Source organism: Cetorhinus maximus, chromosome 4 (genome assembly GCF_964194155.1).
Source record: "Cetorhinus maximus chromosome 4, sCetMax3.hap1.1, whole genome shotgun sequence".
In the NCBI taxonomy this organism is placed as follows: domain Eukaryota; kingdom Metazoa; phylum Chordata; class Chondrichthyes; order Lamniformes; family Cetorhinidae; genus Cetorhinus; species Cetorhinus maximus.
Window position 1 is genome coordinate 1290043 of NC_135882.1, and position 25870 is coordinate 1315912.

General features: G+C 42.6%; 1 protein-coding gene across 7 annotated transcripts in view; it reads left to right on the forward strand.

Annotated features, from left to right (window-relative positions):
* The window catches only part of bbs9 (Bardet-Biedl syndrome 9), a 453250-nt gene that overhangs the window by 53893 nt on the left and 373487 nt on the right, over window positions 1-25870 (forward strand). For 5 of the 7 annotated variants that reach the window (XM_078539791.1, XM_078539787.1, XM_078539785.1 and 2 more), the window contains exons 13-15: window positions 2980-3082; window positions 5911-6015; window positions 19117-19131. In XM_078539791.1, the coding sequence (XP_078395917.1) occupies window positions 2980-3082; window positions 5911-6015; window positions 19117-19131 (223 nt within the window). The remainder of the gene's footprint in view (window positions 1-2979; window positions 3083-5910; window positions 6016-19116; window positions 19132-25870) is intronic. The other 2 variants (XM_078539790.1, XM_078539786.1) reach the window with 1 other exon arrangement.

Sequence of the window (25870 nt, forward strand, 5' to 3'; positions counted from 1 at the left end):
GCTAGATCACTGAAAATATTTAAAGAGGAGGTAGATAGATTTTTGAAATATCAGGGAGTTGAAGGCTATGAGGAGCTGGCACGAAAGAGGAGTTGAGGCCTAGGGCAGATCAGCCATGATCTTATTGAATGACGGGGCAGGCTTGAGGGGCCGAAAGGCCTACTCCTCCTATTTCTTATGTTCTTAGCATCTGAAGGCAAAGCCACCAATAGTGGAACAGTTCAAATCGGGAGGATCAAGAAACCAGAATTAGGTGAATGTAGATATTTTGGGAGGTTGTGGGGCTGGAGGAGATTACAGAGATAGGGAGGGATGAGACCATGAAGGGATTAGAAAAGGAGGTATTGCTTGAGCAGGAGCCAATGAGCATAGGACTGGTGAGTGAACAAGGATTGGTGCGAATAGGGACACAGGCAGTAGATTATTGGATGACATCAGATTTAAATAGGGTAAAACATGGAAGGCTGGCCAGGAGTGTATTAGAATGGTCAACTCTGGAGATATCAAAAGAAGGATGAGGGTTTTAGCAGCAAATGAGCTGGGGCAAGGGCAGAGTCAGGCAATGTTGTGGAGGTAGAAATAGGCGATCTTTGAATATACAGGTATGTGGCTGGAAGCTCATCCTCAGTCAAATATGACATCAAGGTTGCGAGCAGCCAAGTTCAGCCTCAGACAGTTGCCGGGAAGAGGGATGGAGCCTAGCTAGGGAACAAAGTTTGTGGTGGGGGCTAAAGACACTGTTTTTCCTTATTCTTTTTACAGGATGTAGATGTCACTGACTCGGCCAGCATTTTGTTGCCTATCCCTAATTGCCATTGAGAAGGTGGTGATGAGCCACTTTCTTGAACTGCTGCAGTCCATATGGTGTAGGTGCACCCACAGTGCTGTAAGGGAGTTCTAGGATTTTGATCCAGCGGCAATGAAAGAACAGTTAGGATGGTGTGTGGCTTGTTGGGGAACTTGCAGCTGGTGGTGTTCCCATGCATCTGCTACCCTTGTCTTTATAGATGGTAGAGGTCGCAGGTTTGGAAGGTGCTGCAGTGCAACTTGTATATGATACACACTGCTGCTACTGTGCGGTGGTGGTGAAAGGAGCCAACGTTTAATGTGGTGGATGGAATGCCAATTAAGCAGACTGCTTTGGCCTGGGTGAAGTTGAGCTTCTTGAGTGTTCTGTTCTTGGAGCCGCACTCATCCAGGGAGCATTCTACCACACTCCTGACTTGTGATTTGAGAATGGTGGACAGGCTTTGATGAGTTACTTGCCTCAGCATTACCAACCTCTGACCTGCTCTTGTAGTCAAGTATTTATATGGCTGGTCCAGTTCAGCTTCTGGTCAATGGTAACCCCAAGGATGTTGACATTGGGGGATTCAGCAATGGTATTGCCATTGAATGTCAAGGGGTGATAGTTAGATAATCATCATCTTCAGCCCCTGAATTCTGTGCCATGTGCCACTTTGAGAACCTTGCTTTTCTGCTTTGGGCAGCTTATTTCATAATATTTTGAGTGACACCTGAAGCACCTGTGAACTGTTCCCTGGGCATTCCTGGGGTTCATTCTCCTACCATTGCTTCTCCAATCATGTCCTCTGCTATGGCATCCGGATCTGCTAAGAGTACTTTCATCCTCATTCCTTCTGTCTGTAACTCATCCTTTATACTGGCACCTGTGCCCAGTACCTGGATAATCTCAATTGAGATTGAGTCCTACATCCTTTTTGATACCACAGGGAATGTCCCATTTATGCCACAGGCTACTGGAAATGATTACTTCCCCAGGAATTTTTTCAAGGCAGCACACTTTTTTTGCTCTAAAAAAGAACCTCTTTCCAAGAACCAAACCCCAGTTAAGACCAGGAGCCTGTCCATATGCAACACCTGAGCAAAATGCAACAATTAAATGTGAGCACTGAATGATGAATCTCCAAATTTAATTTCTGCAATCTTTTATATATTCTGTTAAAGACCAATGATATATTCCTCAATGGAATGATTATCTGCCTTTCAAAATCTATCAGTCATACCATGTCTCGTAGGCATTAAATAGATCATTTTTCTGGTAAATTTAATCAAATCTTCCTCAGCATCCAACTGACAGGCATCCAGCTCAGAAAATACTTTGCTTCTGTTTTTACTTTTGTTCAGAAGAGGCAATGCTAAGGCCTTACCTTGTTTCCTCTTTGGTAGAGACATAACCCCTATGTCTAATATCCACTCCATTCTTTCACTGTCATAAGGTGCAGACTCTGAGAATATCCATGGGCAATCATACCCTGACGATTTACCCTTGCTTTCAGCCATTCTTCACAAGAAGCTACGCAGATTGATCTTTTGACTTTAAAAAAAAATTTGTTTTCAACCTTCGCCTTTAACCAACTATTCTCTGTCAGCATATTAAACTTCTGACAGCCAGTTGGTGAAGGAGAAGACCAGAAGACAAGTTTTACTCAGTTTAAATTTATTTACAAAGTGAAATGTTACAAGTGTATATAGCTCCTTACCCTACACACCGACCCATTATTAATAAGTGTCTCTTTATATGTGCTCAAATAATGAATGTCCTCCACCTGTTTATCCTTATCCTTAATTATATAATTAACGGGGAGGGGTCACTGCCTTTCAGCCCAACAGGTCTGTGCTGGTGCTTATGCTCCATATGATCCTCCACCCATTTTACCTACACTCAATCTATTAGCATATCATTCTATTTCCTTCTCCCTCATGGACCTATTGAGGTACTTCCACATATCAAGCTCCCTCCCAACATTCATTCAGGCCTTAGCTTGGTTATATTTCCATGGTGCAAATTGAACCATTCAGGCTGAAACAAACTGAAACTCTGATCTTGGTCTATGCCCTTCGTAATGTGTAAGAAGATCATACGCATGTTACCTTCCATGGACATTAACCTTTTTATAGCAAATAGTCAAAATAACCTGAAAAGATTGCTTCAGTTCTATTTATTTTTAAAACTAGGTCACAATTTGGAGCCGACTTTCTGTTCAGGATGTGAAACTATCTGTATGTGTGCAGTCCCCACTTGCAGTAACACAAGACCAACTCAGCTTTGCTGCCATAGGTAAGTGCATTTGCTGAACTGGGCCCATCAGCCCTGAATTACACCCACACTGGAAGCAGCTTATATTGGAAGCTCTCAGCTTTGGTTCTTTGTGATGTTTTTGTATTATGATAAGTACTCGAGATAAATAATTTCAAATACTGGTGTCTTCACAATATTGTGTTGGTGTTTATTTTGGTAAAGGTTTCACTGTAACTGAACCTGCTGATTTTAAGTTAATTCCTCAGAGCCTGTATGTTTTTAATAAAGATCATCTTAACTTTGTACAACAAGATGATTCCATTACAAAAATAGAAATACCTGGAAAAACTCAGCAGGTCTGGCAGCATTGGCGGAGAAGAGCAAATTTGACGTTTCGAGTCCTCATGACCCTTCAACAGAATTAAGTAGAAATGGGAAAGGGGTGAAATGTAAGTTGTTTTGGGGGGAAGTGGTGGGGGGGGGGGAGAGAAGGGGGCGGGTGAGGGTTGTTGGGACAAGCAAGCAGTGATAGGAGCAGATAACCAAAAGATGTCACAGACAAAAAAACAAAGAGGTGTTGAAGGTGGTGATATTATCTAAAAAGAATGTGCTAATTAAGAGTGGAGAGCAGGACAAGCAAGGTAGCTCTAGTGGAGGTGGGGTGAAATAACCGATGGGTGGAATACATTTAAAAATAATGGAAATAGGCGGGAAAAGAAAAATCTATATAAATTATTGGAAAAAACAAAAGGGAGGGGGAAGAAATGGAAAGGGGGTGGGGATGGAGGAGGGAGTTTAAGATCTAAAGTTGTTGAACTCAATATTCAGTCCGGAAGGCTGTAAAGTGCCTAGTCGGAAGATGAGGTGCTGTTCCTCCAGTTTGCATTGAGCTTCACTGGAACAATGCAGCAAGCCAAGGACATACATGTGGGCAAGAGAGCAGGGTGGAGTGTTAAAATGGCAAGCGACAGGGAGGTCTGGGTAATGCTTGCAGACAGACCGAAGGTGTTCTACAAAGCAATCACCCAGTCTGCGTTTGGTCTCTCCAATGTAGAGGAAACCGCATTGGCAGCAACGAATGCAGTAGACTAAGTTGGGGGAAATGCAAATGAAATGCTGCTTCACTTGAAAGGAGTGTTTGGGCCCTTGGACGGTGAGGAGGGAGGAAGTGAAGGGGCAGGTGTTGCATATTTTGTGTTTGTATGGGGAGGTGCCATAGGTGGGGTTTGAGGAGTAGGGGGTGATGGAGGAGTGGACCAGGGTGTCACGGAGGGAACAATCCCTTCAGAATGCTGCCAGGGTGGGTGAAGGGAAGATGTGTTTGGTGGTGGCATCATGCTGGAGTTGGCGGAAATGGCGGAGGATGATCCTTTGAATGCGGAGGCTGGTGGGGTGATAAGTGAGGACAAGGGGGACCCTATCATGTTTCTGGGAGGGAGGAGAAGGCGTGAGGGCGGACGCGCGGGAGATGGGCCGGACACGGTTGAGGGCCCTGTCAACCACCATGGGTAGAAAACCTCGGTTAAGGAAGAAGGAGGACATGTCAGAGGAACTGTTTTTGAAGGTAGCATCATCAGAACAGATGCGACGGAGGCGAAGGAACTGAGAGAATGGGTTGGAGTCCTTACAGGAAGTGGGGTGTGAGGAGTTGTAGTCGAGGTAGCTGTGGGAGTCGGTAGGCTTGTAATGAATATTGGTGTACAGTCTATCACCAGAAATTGAGACAGAGAGGTCAAGGAAGGGAAGGGAAGTGTCAGAGATGGACCATGTGAAAATGATGGAGGGGTGGAGATTGGAAGCAAAATTAATAAATTTTTCCAGGTCCTGACGAGAGCATGAAGCAGCACCGAAGCAATCATCGATGTACCAGAGAAAGAGTTGTGGGAGGGAGCCGGAGTAGGACTGGAGCAAGGAATGTTCCACATACCCCACAAAGAGACAGGCATAGCTGGGGCCCATGCAGGTACCCATAGCCACACCTTTTATTTGGAGGAAGTGAGAGGAGTTAAAGGAGAAATTGTTCAGTGTGAGAACAAGTTCAGCCAGACGGAGGAGAGTAGTGGTAGATGGGGTTTGTTTGTGCCTCTGTTCGAGGAAGAAGCTGAGAGCCCTCAGACCATCCCGGTGGGGGATGGAGGTGTAGAGGGATTGGACGTCCATGGTGAAGAGGAGGCGGTTGGGGCCAGGGAACTGGAAATTGTTGATGTGACGTAAGGTGTCAGAGGAATCACGGATGTAGTTGAGACTGGACAAGGGGAGAGAGAAGGGAGTCAAGATGGCGAGAAATGAGTTCCGTGGGGCAGGAACAGGCTGACACAATCGGTCTGCTGGGACAATCCTGTTTGTGGATTTTGGGTAGGAGGTAGAAGTGGGCCATCCGAGGTTGGGCGACTATCAGGTTGGAAGCTGTGGGAGGAAGATCTCCAGAGGAGATGAGGTCAGTGACAGTCCTGGAAACAATGGCTTGATGTTCAGTGGTGGGGTCATGGTCCAGGGAGAGGTATGAGGAAGTGTCTCCATTGATGATTCCATCATGTTACTTCCCTGTATCTTGCTTTCATATGACTAGGTAGTGGGCAATGACTGATTGTAAGTGACCTAGAAACCACCTATGGCAGGAAATCTGAGATGATATTTAGGGAACTCTTGAAATTTTTGAAGTTGGCATTCAAATGGAACATTAAATTAACAATGTTATACACACTCTCTTCCACAATTAGTTTGTTCTGGCAAATATTCAAAATCCAGCTTAATAGGGATATTGTTTTTAATGACAGCTCTTTTATATATTCTCTGCAGTTTTAGAGAGGAAACGTTTTTTGCGACATATTAAGGAAATAAAGTAATGATGTTGTATACTTTCATAGAACCTGGAACATCGAGAAGCGTAATATTGTCTGTTTTCCTGAAAGAAAACTTCCCACCTGCTGATCTGGGAGGAGATGCTGCAGTTTCCTATAGTACACCAACAGGTACCTATGCTTTCTGTTTGCTTTAAGTTAAAGGGGGTTTAACCCAGTCTAGTAATTGATCTCCTAAATGCCAGTCTTGAACTGCTGATTAACACTGATTCTTTAATGATTGCTTACTTGCAAAGTAAATTTGGATCAGATTGAATTGAGAGCATCTGTAAAGATATAAATACTAATTATTGTAATCTGTCATACTTGATTTCCTAAAGTGCAGAATTGTTAAATCATATAAGCTCTTCTGAGTTTTTTAAAGATGATTTACTATAATTTGGAATTTATTAAATGAGTAACAGACCTTTAATCCATGAGTCCTAGAGTGAATGAGTAGATTCAGCCTCATTGTTTTCACAGTGAGCTGCTGCACTTGAATCCAAGTACATTCCAAGAGAGATTCTATCCCTGGAGAATCAGACCAGGTTTAGAGCAGCTGAATTAGTATTCTGCAGGGATAGGTTATTTGTCTGCTTTCCATGTTGTCACATCATCTGGGTACTTCAATTAGCTGCAGAAGCTCCCCCACGTTAGAAACAGGGAGACTAAAAGCAGATAGCGCCAACAATTGGAGATCATAAAGATCTGATCTGTTCCCTATCTTTATTTGTGCTTAGTGAGTCCTTGTTTAGAAAGAAAATACTGTAGAGCCTATTATATGAAAAAAGGGAACAGGGTCAGTGAGAAGTCTGGATGCAGTGGTGATCTGGTATAAAATCAACGTATCTCTTCCAGCCCAAAAAGAAAATACAGTAAAGTACCTCAACACAAAGGGTTGTGCACTTCTAAGAGTGGTTGCTTCACCAGAATGGAGCAAATTTAATTAAATTTCTGAGAGATGAAATACCCACGGGTGCTTTTGCCTTAGCAGGATGCACTGAAAACTGCTCCTGCTTGATGGGGCAGCAAAGCAATTACTTGTCTGTACCCTGCAGGGAGATTATTGCTATTCTTTGTTCTTTCATCTGATAGCTTTCTGAAAAGCAAAGGATCTGGACCATTCCTCACTTTTTATAGTTGGCTTTTCTTTCCTGCTTAAGGGTCAGGAATTTTCTTGAAGTTGATCCTACTCTGCTGCTGTAACCTCTCCAGAAAGCCTGTTTCCTGTGGAAACTTAATTTTTTTTACAATTCATTTATGGGGAGTGGGCTTCGCTGGCTAGGCTGGCATTTATTGCCCATCCCTAATTGCCCTTGAGAAGGTGATGGTGAGCTGCCGCCTTGAACCGCTGCAGTCCATGTGGTTTAGGTACATCCACAGTGCAGTTAGGGAGGGAGTTCCAGGATTTTGACCAAGCGACAGTGAAGGAACAGCGATATATTTCCAAATCAGGATGGTGAGTAACTTGGAGAGGAAAGTCGATGGTGGAAGGAGTGAATGTTTGTGGAAGGGCACCAATCAAGTGGGTAGCTTTGTCCTGGATGGTGTCAAGCTCCTTGAGTGTTGTTGGAGCTGCACTCATCCAGGCAAGTGGGCGATGTTATGACATGGCAGATGATGTGTGCCAGCCAGACCAAATTCACAAGGGAAACTTGATTACGCTATCACAGCGATTTTGATATTAATATTTATTAACAAAAGAAAAGATTTGAAGCATATACATAGAACTACAAATTACTACTATAATAACTCCTAAAATTCCTAATTAACCTGACTCCCAATTACACCCCCTTTAAGGCAACAATCCAAAAATAGATTTTAGATTTTAAACAGATCCAGCAAATTAACACAATAATAAAAACAAAAAGCTAAAAGCTACTGCGGATGCTGGAAATCCAAAACAAAATAAAAACAGAATTACCTGGAAAAACTCAGCAAGTCTGGCAGCATCAGCGGAGAAGAAATCAGTCAACGTTTCGAGCCCTCAATGTGTCTCTTCCCCCCCACCCACCTTAAACCAATTTATATTTCTCCCTTGTTGAAACTATGCTTCAGTTCTGCTGAAGGGCCATGAGGGCTCGAAACGTTGACTGATTTCTTCTCCGCTGATGCTGCCAGACTTGCTGAGTTTTTCCAGGTAATTCTGTTTTTAAATTAACACAATACCCTGGACTGTGGAATTCAAAATGACTTTTCTCCAGCTTTCATTTTAGTAGACAGCAGGCTTATGCACAAATGTTGGAAGCTTCATTAAGGGCTATTTCGCACACTTCTGTTAGATCTCACAGGGCCTCCTCCTGACACATAACCTCATTCTCCTTTATAACTGTTTCTCTCTCTTAATATGTAAATTCTATTGTTTCATAAGTCTTTGAAACTGTATCTTCCGCATAACATGAAAACTTGCATGTTGTCACTATATATTGTCAGTAACTCTTGGGAAAAATAAACACATTCCTTAGCCTTGCTTCTCTGGCTATTTGTAAATAGACTAAAATTCCTTTGAAATACAAATCTCCCTTCATCTATCAAAAAATGCAAATTCCCATCACATCTTACATGCTAAACCAGCATCCATGTTTATTCATTAACATGTCAAGCACCTAGCTTCTTTTGATGAGTCAAACCTTGCAGCCTACTCGACTCCAAATGTAATTAAATCACACACAGACAGACCTAACTACGCTTACTCCCCCCATAAACTTACTTCACAATAAACCAGAAAAATATTATGAAAATTATTATACTTTCATGAGAGCAAGTATTCCATCACACTCCTGACTTATGCCCTATAGATGGTGGACAGGTTTTGGGGTGTCAGGAGGTGAGTTACTCGCCGCAGGATTCCTGGCCTCTGACCTGCTCTTTTAGCCACAGTATCCGAATGGTTATATAAGGAAGAATTTTCTCCCTGTTGGGGGGGTTGTGCAGGGGAGGGCATGGGCATGGTTCCAATCAGTGCCATTTTATGTGGGCAGGCCAATTAAGGCCTGCCCAACGTGACGCACGTGTGGAAGCGCTCTGCGCTCCCTGTGCGGGCGGGGAGGGGTTCCCTGAGTCGGGGCCTGCGCTCTTTCGGCACGCGCATGAAAGGGTGCAGAAATCTCCGAGGCACAGAGCTGCCTCAGGGAGATTAGTTTAAGTTCCAAAAATTTTAATAAAGAAAAAAAAATTTTAAGACATGTCCCCTCGTGACAGCGTCACATGAGCTGGGACATGTCAATGAACTTTAATTAAAAAATTGATTTAATTTATAAACACTTCATGAAACCTCATCCCGTCCGTGGATGAGGTTCCATGAAAAATGCGAAGGCCGCCTGGGCTCTTCGTCTGCCCGACAACCTTAAGGTTGGACGGGCAGCTCTCTCGATGGGCTTAATTAGTTCATTAATGGCCTTAACAGGCCTTTGACAGTTCAGCGGGCGTGCAGCCGACTTGGCTGAAAATCTAAATGATGCACGCCCGACGTCACCGTGTGTCCTTTTATGCCTCAGCAAGCAGGCCCCGACCCCGCTCGCCAAGCCGAAGATTCAGCGCATGGTTTCTGCTGTAATTTCACCAGAGTGGAGCAGCTCCGAGGAAATTCCCAGTCCAGATCCTTACCAGTGTGTTGCTGTAACTAACTGGTAGGAGGTGCAGAAGAGCAGTTTGGATTGGATTGGGATTACTTGGAAGCTGCAGTGCTGATGCATTCTGTCATTTGTAATCAGCTTTGTCCCCCATTTACTCCTGAGCTGCCTTGGTGCCTGTCTAGGAGATAGCTGAGTAGAAGCATTGAATAAAAATAAAAGGCTGTTTTCTCCCTAGAATTTGAAATGCCAAGACTGGAAGTTTGAAAAGGATACCAGAGTCAACTAAATTACTTAAACATATCCATTTAATATATTAAATCACTCGGTATTTTCCAGACTGTCAGCTCTCCTTTAAAAACCTGTCCAACTGTTAGAAGTTTGTCTTTTACAGCTGGCTTTATTCTGTGTACTTGAGTTTAGACTAATTTTCTGCAACCTCTGGACTAAACGGGTGAGAGTAAATTTTTTATGAAATCTGTTTGATCTTGGGATGTGGATGATGGATTATCCATCACATTTCTACTCTTTAGCTCTGAAGATAGGTCATACACAGGCTGTCAGACCTTCTGAGTTTTTCCAGCATTTTCTGTTTTTATTTCAGATTTCCAGCATCAGCAATATTTTGCTTTTATCTGAGTGCTTCAACTGTTGTTGTGAAGACAAGCAAGGTAGACATTTTGTGTACAGCACAACCCCACAAGAAATGACAAGTTCATTTATTTGTCAGATGTTATCTAAGGCAGGAACATTGACCAGGATACATCTCTCTTGCTTCATATTTATTTACTCACATGAGCACACTCTGATACATACAGGCACATTGATTCACACATTCAGTTAGGGAGTGTGTTTTGTAGGAAGAGAGGGGGAGAGAAGGAAAGTCATGGGCAGTGAGGTGTGTTGGTGGGGCATGTGATATCCCCAGCCATGCTTGGGTTCTGACCCAACTGTTATTGTTGATGATTTGTATTATGAAACAATTCATCCTCTGACCGGCATGAACGATACCATAGGATCTGCTAATAGGCAAATAATATGTCAACTAAATTACGTGTTCTATGTGATGTATAGAATTTAATAATAAGTTAGCCACGTCAAAGTTAATTCTGTAGCTCTGAAGAAGAGTCATATTTGACTCAAAACATTAACTCTGTTTCTCTCTCCACAGATGCTGCCAGACCTGCTAAGTATTTCTAGCATTTTCTGTTTTTATTTCAGATTTCCAGCATCTGCAGTATTTTGTTTAAACCTTCATCACCACAGAATTATTGACAATGCAGAAGGGATGAACAAATTTGACATAGGTTTCTTTTATTCATTCATGGGATGTGGGTGTCGCTGGCGAGGCCAGCATTTATTGCCCATCCCTAATTGGCCTTGAGAAGGCTGTGGTGAGCTGCCATCTTGAACTGCTGCAGTCGACGTGGTGTAGGTACACCCACAGTGAAGGAACGATGATATATTTCCAAGTCAGGATGGTGAGTGGCTCGGAGGGGAACATCCAGGTGGTGGTGTTCCCATCTATCTGCTGCTCTTGTCCTTCCAGATGGTAGTGGTCGTGGGTTTAGAAGGTGCTGTCTGAGGAGGCTTGGTGAGTTTCTGAAGTGCATCTTGTAGATGGTAGACACTGCTGTTACTGTGAGTCGGTGGCGGAGAGAGTGAATGGCACCCCATCCACAAACAGTCAAGCAGGCTGCTTTGTCCTGGGTGGTGTCAAGCTTTCTTGACTGTTGTGGGAACTGCATTCATCCAGGCAAGTGGAGAGTATTCCATCACACTCCTGACTTGTGCCTTGTAGATGGTGGACAGGCTTTGGGGAGTCAGGAGGTGAGTTACTCGTCGCGCGATTCCTAGCCTCTGACCTGGTCTTGTAGCCAAAGTATTTATATGGCTAGTTCAGTTTCTGGTTAATGGTAACCACCAGGATGTTGCTAATGGGGGATTCAGTGATGGTAATGCCATTGAACATCAAGATTCTCTCTTGTTGGAGATAGTCATTGCCTGGCACCTGTGTGGTGTGAATGTTACTTGCCACTTGTCAACCTAAGCCTGAATATTGCCCAGGTCTTGCTGCATTTGGACATGGACTGCTTCAGTATCTGAGGGCTCGCGAATGGTGCTGAACATTGTGCAATCATCAGCGAACATCCCCACTTCTGATCTTATGATGGAAGGAAGGTCATTGATGAAGCAGCTGAAGGATACTACCCTGAGGAACTCCTGCAGTGATATTCTGGAACTGAGATGAGTGACTTCCAACAACCACAACCATCATCCTTTGTGCTAGGTGTGACTCCAACCAGCGGAGAGTTTTCCCCCTGATTCCCATTGCCTCCAGCTTTGCTAGGGGTCCTTGATGCCACACTCAGTCAAATGCTGTCTTGATGTCAAGGGCAGTCACTCTCACCTCACCTCTTGAGTTCCACTCTTTTGTCCATGTTTGAATCAAGGCTGTCAGGAGGTCAGGAGCTGAGTGACCCTGGTGGAACCCAGACTGAGCAGATTATTGCTAAGCAAGTGCCACTTGACAGCACTGTTGATGACCCCTTCCATCACTTTACTGATGATGGAGAGTGTTAATAGAAAATTAAAGGTAGGAAAATCCTTTGAAATAAATTAGTTGTATTGAACTTGTAATTGGTCCTGCACTTTGATTAACATTTTGCAAACAAGTTTTTAAACATGTCAGTGTCATAATATGATGTTCCTACAGAGGGCAGCAGATACTGGCTAGAAGTAAATCAGTCATTGATTTTAAAATTGTATTACTTCTGCATTTTATGAATACTGCAAGATACAGAATTTTAAAAAAGTATTATTTGAAGGGAAGAAAAATTGGACCATAGACTAATCTGACTAATGGATGACCTGGTTGTGTGTGACTTCACTGGTGAAATATTTAGGGTGTTTGATCGACTCTTAATTTGCTCTCTGTTCTGCAAATTGTCATTTAGTTTTTAACTTTTTATTAATTATCAAACAATATTTCCTTCAATTTCTTGTATTATGTTCAACATACCTCCTTCAAACAGTGCCATGAAAAGCCAGTTTGTTGGTTGGTGGTCTCATTCTACAGTGAGACCACTCATTGCACAGATTACCTGCCTGGTTGCCTCCATAGCTAAGGTGACTGTGCTTCACAAATATTTCATTGATTTTCAGACATCCTGAGGATTTGATGAGATGCTCTGTAACTGTAAATCCTTTCAGATCTTCTTTCATTCTCTATTTTGAACATCTGTTTACTGGACAATTGAGTGAAAATAATAATACCCAGTTTGTCACAATTGATTCTGCCATTTGTCTTTGACTCTTATTCCCTCCGGTAAAATTAATGATTGTCGAAACTCGGTTGAATCTGACACCATAACTACAACAGCCCAACGCTTCAATCAAAGGCATGAGAAACAGATCTACATTGGGTTGAATTTATTTGTAGTTTAGCGGTACTGAAGCTCTTGCTGCAACTACACTTCATCCATTTCTTCACTCTGCCAGTTTGGGACCATTAGGCTGGGAACAATTTCAAAATTTGCAGGTGACACAAAACTTAAGTGTTGTTAACAGTAAGGAAGATAGTAAATAGACTTGAGAATATCGGCTATTGCACTGGGCAGACACATATCAGAAGAAATTCAATGCACAGAAGTGTGAGGTGACACATTTTGGTGGGAAGAACAAGGAGACACAATACATGCTGAGTGGTGCAATTTTCAAGAGGGTGCAAGAACGGAGAGCCCTGGGGTTGTTTGTGCACAACATTACTGCCAACTACAGAGATTTAACAGAGCAGTTACTAAAGTATATGGGATACTGAACTTTATAAATAGATGCATAGAATTCAAAAGCCAGCAGGTTATGCCAAACCTCGACAAAACACTAGTCAGGCCTGGGGTGGAGGTGTCTAATTCTGGACACCACATTTTAGAAAGGACACGAAGAAACTTAGGAACATAGGACTTAGGAGTAGGCCATTCGGCCCTTTGAGCCTGCTCTGCCATTCAATAAGATCATGGCTGACCTGGTTGTGGTCTCACCTCCACTTTCCTGTCTGCCCCCCAAAATCCTCCCTTGTCTATCAAAAATCTATCTAACTCAGCCTTAAATAAATTCAGTGACCCAGCCTCCAGTGCTCTCTGAGGAAGAGAATTCCACATACTAACAACCCTCAGAGAAAAAAATTCTCCTTATCTCAGTCTTACAAGGGAGACCTCTTATTCTTAAACTGTGTCCCTTAGTTCTAGTTTCCACCACGAGTGGAAACATCCTCTCAGAATCTACCCTGCCAAGTACCCTCAGGATCTTATGTTTCAATAAGGTCACCTCTCATTCTTCTAAACTCCAATGGATATAGACCCAATCTGTTCAATCTTTCTTCCTTCATTCCAGGAATGAGTTGAGTGAACTTTCTCTGTACTGCTTCTAACACTTTATCCTTTCTTAAATAAGCAGACCAAAACTGTACACAGTATTCCAGATGCAGTCTCACCAATGCTGTGTACAGCTGCAGTAAAACTCCCCTTACTTTTATATTCCATTCCTCTAGCAATAAACACCATCATTCAATTTGCCTTCCGAATCACTTGCTGTACCAGCATAATAACTTTTTGTGATTCATGTACCATGACACCCAGATCCCCCTGTAGCACTGAGTTCAGCAATCTCTACTTAAATAGGTTACTGCTTTTCTATTCTTCATGTCAAAGTGGACAAGTTCACATTTTCCCTCATACTCCATCTGCCAAATTTTTGCCCATTCACATCCCCTCTGTATCTCATTGCGGACTCAAGTCCTCTTGGCAACTTACTTTCCTACCTATCTTGGTGTAATCGGCAAATTTAGTAACCATACATTCGGTCCCTTCATTCAAATCATTGATGTGGACTGTAAATAGTTGTGCCCCCGCACCGATCCCTGTGGCACTCCACTAGTTGCAGCTTGCCAACCCAAAAAAGACCCATTTATCCGTACTCTGTGCTTTCTGTTAGCTAACCAATCCTTTATCCATGTTAATATGTTATCCTTTACACCATGTGGTCTTGTGTAGTAACTTTTAATGTGGCACCTTATCAAATGCCTTTTGAAAATTCAATATAGCGCACCTACAGGTTCCACTTTATCCACCTTGCTTGTTACTTCCTCAAAAAATTAGTTAAACATGACTTCCCTTTCAGAAAGCCATGTTGACTTTACCTGATTACATTATGATTTTCCAAGTATCCTGCTATAACCACCTTCTTAATAATGGATTTGGCAATGGTACTGAAGAGATTTGCAAGGCTGGTTCCAGGGACAAGGGTTTACAGTTAAGCAGAGAGACTAGAGAAGCTGGGGTTGTTCTGCTTAGAGCAGAGAAGCCTGGAGGAGTTCAAAATTACAAAGGGTTTAAATAACATAAATACAGAGAAACTGTTTCAAATGTCTGAAGGGCGAATAACAAGTGGACACAGATTTAAGGTAATTGGTAAAAGAACCAGAAGCGAAATGAGGAAAAACTTTTATGCAATGAGTGGTTCGGGATTTTGAATTCAATGCCTGATAGGGTGGTAGAAAGAGATTCAGTAGTATGCTTCATTAGGGAATTAGATAAATACTTGAAGACAAGAAATGCAGGGACATGGAGAAAGAGTTGAGGAGTGGGACTAGCTGGAAGAGCCAGTGCTGACTCAGTGGGCTGAATCGCCTCCTGTGCTGTTCTATTCTGATTGTATAATTTATTCCAGATGGGCTGGGCAATCCTGGCAATCAGCTCTTTGACCTTTCTGTAGGAATACTGGCACTGTATCATTTAATAAAGTGGTGAGAATTTGTGGCATGATCTGGAAATTGACAAGAGACTAGTTGAAAAAAATAACACAATATTTTGTTCGGGAAGTGATACTGCCCATGGAGGTTTACAAAACTACTCATTGCAGTGTCCCTGGCATTGGTGTTGGAACCCCTACTGTATTGAAGAATGTAGAATGACACAGGACTTGAGCTTAATCTAAAAAACAGCAAGTCATAACCAGATGGTAGTGAAAAATCTCCTGACATAATTTGTAGAAAGCAGGGGAGTCCTCTTGATGCTCTGGCCGACATTTTATTACTTAACCAACATCACCAAAGCAAACTGGTCTTGCTGTGCACAGTTTCAATCCTGAATTTGCCTATGCAACAACAATTACGCTTAAAGAATAATTCATAGGCTGCAAAATGCTTTGGAATGTCCTGAGAACATGAAGGGTCATTTGTAAATCCAAATCCATCACCTTATACTGAACTATATTGCTGCATCTGTAGCGTAAGGGTGGGAAGAGGTCCAGCTGAAATAGTACAATGATCTGGTCACTGGAGTTTGACTACATCCATTTGTTCATCCACGTACAAAAAAAGACATTCAAACCCTGGAGGTGGTTTAGAGAAGGGGCATGAGGCCAATCCCTTGTATCAGAAGATTAAGTTATGTGGGAAAAACAAGAGAAAAATTGGATTCTTCTGTTTTTGAAAGGAGGTTCATCAGTAAACCTGGAGTCTTACTTCAAATTGATATGTGACAGCAGGACAAGATAGTTTGATTATGAACTAATAGAAGGCAAATTTAATATTGATGTCAGGAGGCTCCCCATGGATTGGACTACTGTGTGGAATCAAAGAACAGTACACAGGAAGAGGCCATTCTGTGCATTGAGATTGCACCAGCTCTTTTGAAGAACAATCCAGCTAGTCTCACTACTTTGCTCTTTCCCCCAAACCTGCAATCTTTCTCCTTCAAATATTCATCCAGTTCCCAACTGAAGGCTGCTATTGAATTTGTATTCATCACTCTATCAGGCAGTGCATTCCAGATCATCATAACTTGCTGCCTAAATAAATTTCCCATGTCCCCTCTGGCTCTTTTGCCAATTACTTTATATCTATGCCCTCTGGTTATCAACCCTTCAGTCATTGAAAACAGTTTATCTTTACTTACTGTATTTAAACCCTTCACTTTTTGACACCTGTACTTTTCTACTTTAAGGAGAACAACCCCAGCTTCACCAGTTTCTCCACATAAATGTAATCCCTCATTGCTGGGATTATTGATATTTATACCATGCTCTTCATGACCTCAGGATGTCCAAAGTGTTTTACAGCCAATTAAACACTTTTGAAGTGCAGTCATTGTCATGATGGAAGAGTTGTGACAGCCAGCCTAAGTACAACAAGCTCCCACACACAGTAAAAAGACCAGACCACCTCTGGTTTTAATGGTAAAATAAAAGCAAAATACTGAGAATGCTGGAGACCTGAAATAAAAACAAAATGCTGGAAAAACTCAACCAGTTTGGTGGTGTCTTTGGAGAGAGAAACAGAGTTAACATTTCGAGTCCAATTTCTTCAGATCTTTTCTCCTCAGATGCTCCAGACCACCTGAGCTTTTCCAACACTTTGCTTTTATTTCTGGTTTTAATGATACTGATTCTTTAAATAGTGCTAATATATCTTTTAGCATCCACCTGGGATGAGAGGGCAGACAGGATGTCGGTCCAAATTCTCATTCAAAAGATGGCACCCATGACAATGCATCTACTCCTTCAACACAGCACTAGAGCATCAGTCTGGGCCACATGCTCAAGTCTTTGGAATAACAAACTTCTGAGTCAGAGGGAAGTGTTACCCACTGAGTCACCACCAACACCTTTTGCGGTGTCCAGGACTTGAATGCATAATTTAGGCTGACAGTCCAGTGCAGCACCAAGTGAGTGCTGCACCACTGGAGGTGCCAACCCCTAGATGAAACATCAAACCAAGAGAAAATCTAATAATGGGAATGATTATTCTTGATGGGCCATCATTGAATATACTTAAGGATGAGTTAGACAGATTATTTTTCTTGGAATTAGGGGATATGGGGAGTGGGTGTGAAAGTGAAATTGAAGGCCAAGATCAGCCAGGATCAAATTGACTGGTAGAGCAGGCTCAATAGGCAATATGGTCTTCTCCTGCTCCTATATCTTTCTTACTTCTGAATGTGTGTTCTGCCCTGTTTGTGCTGTGGTTTTTTTTTTTGCTATAATGTCACGATGGTGCAGCACAATAACTGCCTGCTGATGTTGGGCTGGCTTTTTATCCAATGCAAAGTGACTTGTTAACAAGTATCCTTCTACTGCAATACAAGTCCAGTGAACTTTTTCAACAGCAAACTCTCAAGCTGTTGGCTGACTCAAAGTAAACATCAATTTTGGGTATTGTCTTTTCTTGTATATTAAGGAAAAAATATGGAATTCTAAATTTTCTTGACTAGTCAGGGTCAGCGGGGATTTTTCAGTCTTGTCGATAATTGAGACATTCTTGATGGGAATGAGAGCAGTTTATTTGCTTAATGTGTCTGATAGACTATGATAAACAGTGGTGTCACCTTGCTCAATGTTAGAGATTCCCTTCTGAGTATCTGTTAAGGTGGATGTAATTTTTACAGCTTTTTGTTGTGCCAGCTGATGTACAGCGCTCTTATTCATGTTCAGCCTTAGCAAATTATACAACTGTTGAACTTGCTGAGCTTCAGGTGTCGTGGCCATTGTTCTTGCACAGTCCAGGAACACAATCAGGGACCGAAGAATACTGGCACCATGTACTCTTGAGAACGAAGCTGTTCCATTAATAATTTGTGTCAGTGGTTAGGATTTACATCTTTCAGTGTGGCATAACATTACTGTGTCATTAGCCTTGTTTACGCTCTGCTCTGAATTGCATGATTCATGAATGCGCAGCTTCCTTCAGTGAGTGTTATTGTGGTTTTTGTGGTTCTTTCTGCAACTGTCAGTGTTCTTCCCAGAGGACTTGGTTTTCTGCAGTGTATTTTATGCCTTAAAGTGTGACTTGTGTATAAAATAACATAAAACGACGGACATTGAAGGAAGCTAAAGGTTGCAATTCTGGCATCAGATGCTGCTTGATAAGTTGCTTGATCAGTGCAATTGAACTTGGTCATGTAGTTTCCTTCTCTCCCGCTATTTGTCTTTTACATGATTGAGGGCTATGAATCCACCTGTAATTAGAGTGAGTACATCGCGTTTTTAAAATTGAGCATTTCACCCATTATTGAGGTAAATCATTGTGATATGCTTTTAGCACAAGAAATCCCAGCATAAAATCGGACTGGCATATTGTTTTTAGTCATTTCATAAACCTCTGCCAGCACTCAGGATGTTCAAATTTAAATTCTTAGCAGAAGATATTTGGCAGTGTTTAACAGACATTGGCAAATTTCCTTCATACAGGTACAAAGACCTTAGTAAAAATATATGAAGCATAATATGAAACAAAATGCTGGAATACTAAGGTATGAGTGGTAAAATTAACAAACAACAAGCTGCTGATGCAGAAGTGGAAAAAACATTGCTAATATTTAGTATTAATTTGAACCTGAAACGTACAGGTTTTGTTAATGTGACCGTCATCAACATTAATTACTATATTCGAGTATTCTGGAATAATGAGGTTAAATGGGTTAAGTTTCTTTTTCCCATCTTAACTCATTTTGTGACCCTGTAAAAGGCAAAAGGAAGGAATGAGGGAGTTGGAAATGAGAACAGAGAGAGTTCTGGGAAGAGGCTAATTTCTGCTTTAGTCTAGGTGAGTTGGCTTGTCGCTTATTGTGTTCTGTTTTCTTTTTGTGCTTTCTTTGGTAACCAGAGCGAAACCCTGAAGGTAAGATAACACTTTATATCTCTTGTTCTGCGAATTCTACACGATATTAGTTTTTAGTAACAGTAACCATACGTTTTAAATTGCTTCAATCTGTTATTTGGTTAAATTTCCACATACCTGAACCTCAGTATTCCCTGATACTCCCTCCTCCCCCGCTGACTTATAACAACATTTATCTATTATGGTGAAGGTGTAATTAATGCAAAACTGAAATTGAAGGTAATTCACAAATGGATTTTTGTCTTCCATGCTAGGCAATGTCCTCTCTACATCATTTAGTACTCTGGATACAGCTATGTTGAAATTGACAATGTGTGGAAAGTGTAAATTAATGAACTTGTAAAAACATATCTTAATTTAAACAAAAAATGCATCTTAATATAAAAGCATTTTTTTTATTCATTCATGCGATGTTAGCATCGCTGCCCAGGGCAGCCCCATTCCTAATTGCCCTTGAGAAGGCGGTGGTGAGCTGCTGCCTTGAACCATTGCAGCCCATGTGGTGTAGGTACACCCACAGTGTTAGGGAGGGAGTTCCAGGATTTTGACCCAGTGACAGTGAAGGAACGGCAATTTTTTCCAAGTCAGGATGGTGAGTGGCTTGGAGGGGAACTTCCAGGTGGTGGTGTTCCCATCTATCTGCTGCCCTTGTCCTGCTAGACAGTAGTGGCTATGGGTTTGGAAGGTACTGTGTAAGAAGCCTTGGTGAGTTCCTGCTGCGCATCTTGTAGATGGTACACACTGCTGCTACTGTGCGTTGGTGGTGGAAAGAGTGAATGTTTGTGAATGTGGTGCCAATCAAGTGGGCTGCTTTGTCTTGGATGGTGACGAGCTTCTTGATTGTTGTTGGAGCAGCACATATCCAGGCAAGTGGAGAGTATTCCATCACACCCTTGTCCTTTGCCTTATAGATGGTGGACAGGCTTTGCAGAGTCAGGAGGTGAGTTACTTGCCACAGGATTCCTAGCCTCTGACCTGCTCTTGTAGCCACATTATTTATATGGCTAGTCCAGATCAGTTTCTAGTCAATAGTAAACCTCAGGATATTGATAGTGGGGGTTCAGCGATGGTAATGCCATTGAATGTCAAGGGGCAATGGTTAGATTTTCTCTTGTTGGAGATGGTCATTGCCTAGCACTTGTGTGGCACGAATGTTACTTGCCACTTGTCAGCCCAAGCCTGGATATTGTCCAGGCCTTGCTGCACTTGGACATGGACTGCTTCAGTATCCGAGGAATCGTGAATGGTGCTGAACATTGTGCAATCATCAGCGAACATCCCCACTTCTGATCTTATGGAAGGAAGGTCATTGATGAAGTAGCTGAAGACAATTGGACACTACCCTGAAGAACTCCTGCAGTGATGTCCTGGAACTGAGATGATTGACCTCCAGCAACTACAAACATCTTCCTTTGTGCTGGGTATGACTTCAACCAGTGGAGAGATTTCCCCCTGATTCCCATTGACTCCAGTTTTTCTAGGGCTCCTTGATGCTACACTCAGTCAAATGCTACCTTGATGTCAAGAGCAGTCACTCTCACCTCACCCTGGGGGAAGTAGTGATGTATTGGTATTGTCACTAGACTAGTATTCCAGAGACCCAGGGTAATGTTCTGGGGACCTGGGTTTGAGTCCCACCACAGCAGGTGATGGAATTTAAATTCAATAAAATATCTGGAATTAAAAGTCTAATGATGACCATGAAACCATGTAAATTGTTGTAAAAACCCATCTGGTTCACTAATGTCTGTTAGGGAAGGAAATCTGCCATCCTTACCTGGTCTGGCCTACATGTGACTCCAGACGCATAGCAATGTGGGTGACTCTTAAATGCCCTTTGAAATGGCCCAGCAAGCCACTCAGTTGTACCAAACCACTAAAACAAGTCAATAAGGAATGAAACTGGATGGACCACCCGGCATCAACCTAGGCACTGGAAAGGACAACAGCAAACTTAACCCTGTCGACCCTGCAAAATCCTCCTTTCTAACACCTGGGGGCTTGTGCCAAAATTGGAAAAGCTATCCCACAGGCTAGTCAAGTTTCAGCTTGACACAGGTTCTTTGCGGAATCATACCTTACACACAATATCCCAGACACCACCATCACCATCTCCGCAGGTAGGACAGGATAGACTCAGCAGAGGTGGCAGCATAGTGGTATGCAATTAGGAGGGAGTTTCCCTGGGAGTCCTCAGTATCGACTCCGAACCATACGAATTCTCATGGCACCAGGTCAAACATTGGCAAGGAAACCTCCTGCTTATTACCACATACCGCCCTCCCTCAGCTGATGAATCAGTGCTCCTCCATGTTGAACATCACTTAGAGGATGCATTTTGTGGCAAGGGCTCAGAATGTACTCTGGGTGGGAGACTTCAAAGTCCATCACCAAGAGTGGCTCGGTAGCACCACTACTGACCGAGCTGGCCGAGTTCTAAGGGACATAGCTTCTAGACTGAGTCTGCGGCAGGTGGTGAGTGAACCAACAAGAGGGAAAAACCTACTTGACTTCATCCTCACCAACATGCCTGCTGCAGATACACCTGCCCATGACAGTATTGGTGGGAGTTACCATTGAAAGTCCTTGTGGAGACCAAGTCCCGCCTTCACATTGAGGATACCCTCCATTGTGTTATGTGGCACTGCCACCACGCTAAATGGGATAGATTTTGTACTCAAGGCTGGGCATCCATGAGGCGCTGTGGGCCATCAGCAGCAGCAGAAATGTACTCAACCATAATCTGTAACCTCATGGCCTGGCATATCCCCCACTCTACCATTACCATCAAGCCAGGGTCAACCCTGCTTCAATGAAGAGTGCAGGAGGGCATGCCAGGAACAGCATCAGGCATACCTAAAAATGAGGTGTCAACCTGTTGAAGCTGCACAAAGGACTACTTGCATGACAAACAGCATATGCAGCAAGTGATAGACAGAGCTAAGTGATTCCACAACCAACTGATCAGATCTAAGCTCTGCAGTCCTGCCATATCCAGTCATGAATGGTGGTGGACAATTAAACAACTCACTGGAGGATGAGGCTCCACAAATATCTCCATCCTCAATGATGGGAGAGTCCAGCACATCAATGCAAAAAATAAGGCTGAAGCATTTGCAACAATCTTCAGCCAGAAGTGCCGAGTGGATGATCCATCTCGGCCTCCTCCAGAGGTCCCCAGCATCACAGATACCAGTCTCCAGCCAATTCGATTCACTCCACGTGATATCAAGAAGTGACTGAAGGCACTGGATACTGCAAAGGCTATGGGCCCTGACAATATTCCGGCAATAGTACTGAAGACTTGTGCTCCAGAACTTGCCGCGCCCCTAGCCAAGCTGTTCCAGTACAGCGACAACACTGGCATCTACCCGGCAATGTGGAAAATTGCCCAGGTATGTCCTGTATACAAAAAGCAGGACAAATCCAACCTGGCCTATTACTGCCCCATCAATCTACTCTCGATCATCAGTAAAGTAATGGAAGGGGTCATCGACAGTGCGATCATGCAGCACTTGCTTTGCAATATTTGTTAGTTTAAAACACAACTTAGTCATAATGATGATTCATTGCGACATAGATAACTAAGCCCAGCATTGTCCCAGCAATTAGTGAGGTGTTCAGTTCTCTTTCCTTAGGGCTGTCAAGTGACTATAATTTTGAATTGCTTACTGAGAGACTCATCAGATGTTTGCACCCTGGCTTTTCCTGGTTTGTGAGTTTCAGTGATCTTCATTGGATATTCTGTGGGATGAAAGGAAAGTTAGCCGGAGGACAATCATTTGTCACATTGCTCAATTGTGCTAACGCTCAGAAGACCATTAGATTGGTGGCATTCTTATTTTTTATAAATATAACAATTTGGTTTATTTTTAATCAAGTTTGCCCCATTTCTGCATGTCAGAAAATTGTGTGTCATGCATGTATGGGTGGATTCTTGCTGGTCTGACCTTAAATGGCTGCTTTGTAGCTACCTGCCTCCCTACCAACAGCTGTATCTTTCTGCCTGCCTGACCCTGAATAATGCAGGGTGTAAGAGTTGGCTTCCTGTGTTTGCGCCTGAGCATCCTCTGATCGATTCGCTGTCTAAAACCATTCTCCCTTCCTCCCCTAACAACCTGCCTGTTCTGTTCTCTACACTACTGCATAATACTGCTGAAGTTCACCTTGTTATAAACTGTTAAACAGCATAAAGGATAGTAAAATTTGAAACCATTTTAATTTCAACACACATGACTACTTTCGTCAGAAATTATTATGCTTTATTAAAAAAAATTGTCTTCACTATCGTTAAAATAGATTGCATTATGCTGGAGTAGAAAATCAACAGCTTTGATATTTAGAATCTATATCGTTCCTGAGTTAGAGGTCACCTCATGCCCTCCGTGTTGCATTGTAGTAGGCTAGTGCTGATGAACTCATCTGCCTAATAATTCTGAAAGGCTTTCAGAAAATAACTAAGAATTCAAGTATCTGAAACCAGTCCCGTTTGTCAGCACATTTTTATTAATGGATCCTTTTCTTCCAATTCTAAGTAAAATGTATGCTACCTAAATGCTTTCCTTTTTCCTGAGAGTTTAATCATATTGTAATATTCAGTCCATAAAGGATTTGAAAGAAAGGCTTTATGTTATTCCATGCAACAAAGTTCTTCTCTGTGATTGCCTGGAAGTTTAGCAGCGTCGACTAAGTGAAACAACGCGGTGAATCAAGCAGAGTGCCTCACCAGACAAAACAGGAAAGGATGCAGGAAGTGCTGGCCATCAGCTTTGTGCTACTGGTCTCGACCCACGTTTCATATCTCTTTTGAAGAAGTGACTCATGCTGCAGGAGAATGTATAAAGTACAGTGATTAGTAATTTCATGCCGTTCCACCAACAATCACTTGCACTTATACAGTGTTTTAAATATAAGTAAAGATTTTGAAGCACTAGACAGTGGAAAGTTTGGTGTGATAACCAAAAGCATGGCTGACAGGAAGTTTTGAGGCTTATAAAGGTAGGAAACAGGATGATGACAATCCTGTCGCCCATGGTGGAGCTGGGAGAAGGAGGGAGAAAGGTCGTATGGAAGACCAGAGTCAGAGGATTGGAGACCATGGATTGGGACGGTGGGTGGACAAGACAGCTGAGCATTTGTAAATAATAATTGTTTTAAACTCAATGTTTTGGTTGACAGGGAGCCAGTAGAGGACGTGGAATGATGGGGAAGAGGTTCTGTGAGGCAGGGTGTGGGCAGCGGAGTTTTGAGGGCGTTCATAAGGCTGGCAAGATCGGCATTTGAGAAATCAAGTCTGGGGCAATTGTGTTGGAAGATTCATAAGCTTGAATAAATTTATTTTTGAATATCACAGATGGAGAGATTGGCATAAATATTTATTTCAAAAATGAGTGTTTGAAAGCACTTTCAAAAACCCAATTAAAAGTCAAGGAACCTGATTTTTTTATTTGTTTGGGGGATTTGTGTTGCTGGTAAGGCCAGCAATTATTGCTCATCTCTAATTACTCTTAAAAAGGTTGTAGGAGCCGCCACCTTGAACTGCTGCAGTCAGTCTGTTGAATTTTGCAATAAAATCTGCAGATAATCAAACAAAGTAGAATATATATATCATATTAAATCTGGTATTTAATGAAAACAGGTGTGATAAGATACGGTGAACCCAGGACTGGATTATGGGTTATTAGACTGCAAAGGTTTAACATATTGAGGCAGATTGATTTAGAACTCTGATATTAAATAATTTATATGTGGTATTGGTATCAAAAGATTTTTTTTTTTTGAAAAATATATTTTATTCATAAAATATCTGGAAGAACATTCCAAACCATTTCAAAATCACCATCACATAAGTACAATCAGATTCAACTTTAACAACATGTATCCCAAGGTGCATCAATACAATCAATGAATATTCCAATCATTTCAATATGGTCAATGCAGACAATGAGACAATGGTGTTGGAGTTATCAACATACATCATGTTGCACTCTGACGTGCTTCAATACATTTATAATACACTTAGTATTCACTGCATACATTCATTTTGAACTGTACAGCCCGAGGGGCTCTCAACAGTTCCCAGTCCCTCGGTGCACTGTGGCAGAAATGTCTTAGACAGCGACCTTTCCCCATTGCGCCTTTGTGGCGGCTGCCCCAAGCTTTAGTGCGTCTCTCAGCACATAGTCCTGGACTTTGGAATGTGCCAGTCTGCAACACTCGGTCGGGGACAACTCTTTGCGCTGGAAGACCAACAAATTTCGGGCAGACCAAAGAGCGTCTTTCACCGAGTTGATGATCCTCCAGCTGCAGTTGATGTTTGTCTCAGTGTGTGTCCCTGGGAACAGCCCATAGAGCACAGAGTCCTATGTCACAGAACTGCTCGGGATGAACCTCGACAGAAACCACTGCATCTCTCTCCAGACCTTCTTTGCAAAGGCACAATCCACAAGGAGGTGAACAATGGTCTCGAACCCACCACAGCCACCTCGAGGGCAATGTGCAGAGGGGGTGAGACTCCTGGCGTGTTGGAAGGATCTGATGGGGAGGGCCTTTCTCACCACCAGCCAAGCTATGTCTTGGTGCTTGTTGGAAAGTTCTGGCGATGAGGCATTCTGCCAAATGACTTTGACAGTCTGCTCGGGGAACCATCCCACAGGATCCACCCCCTCCTTTTCCTGCAGGGCCTCTAAGACGTTACGTGCCGACTTGTGGTCAAAGGTGTTTCTCTACATAAATTTTT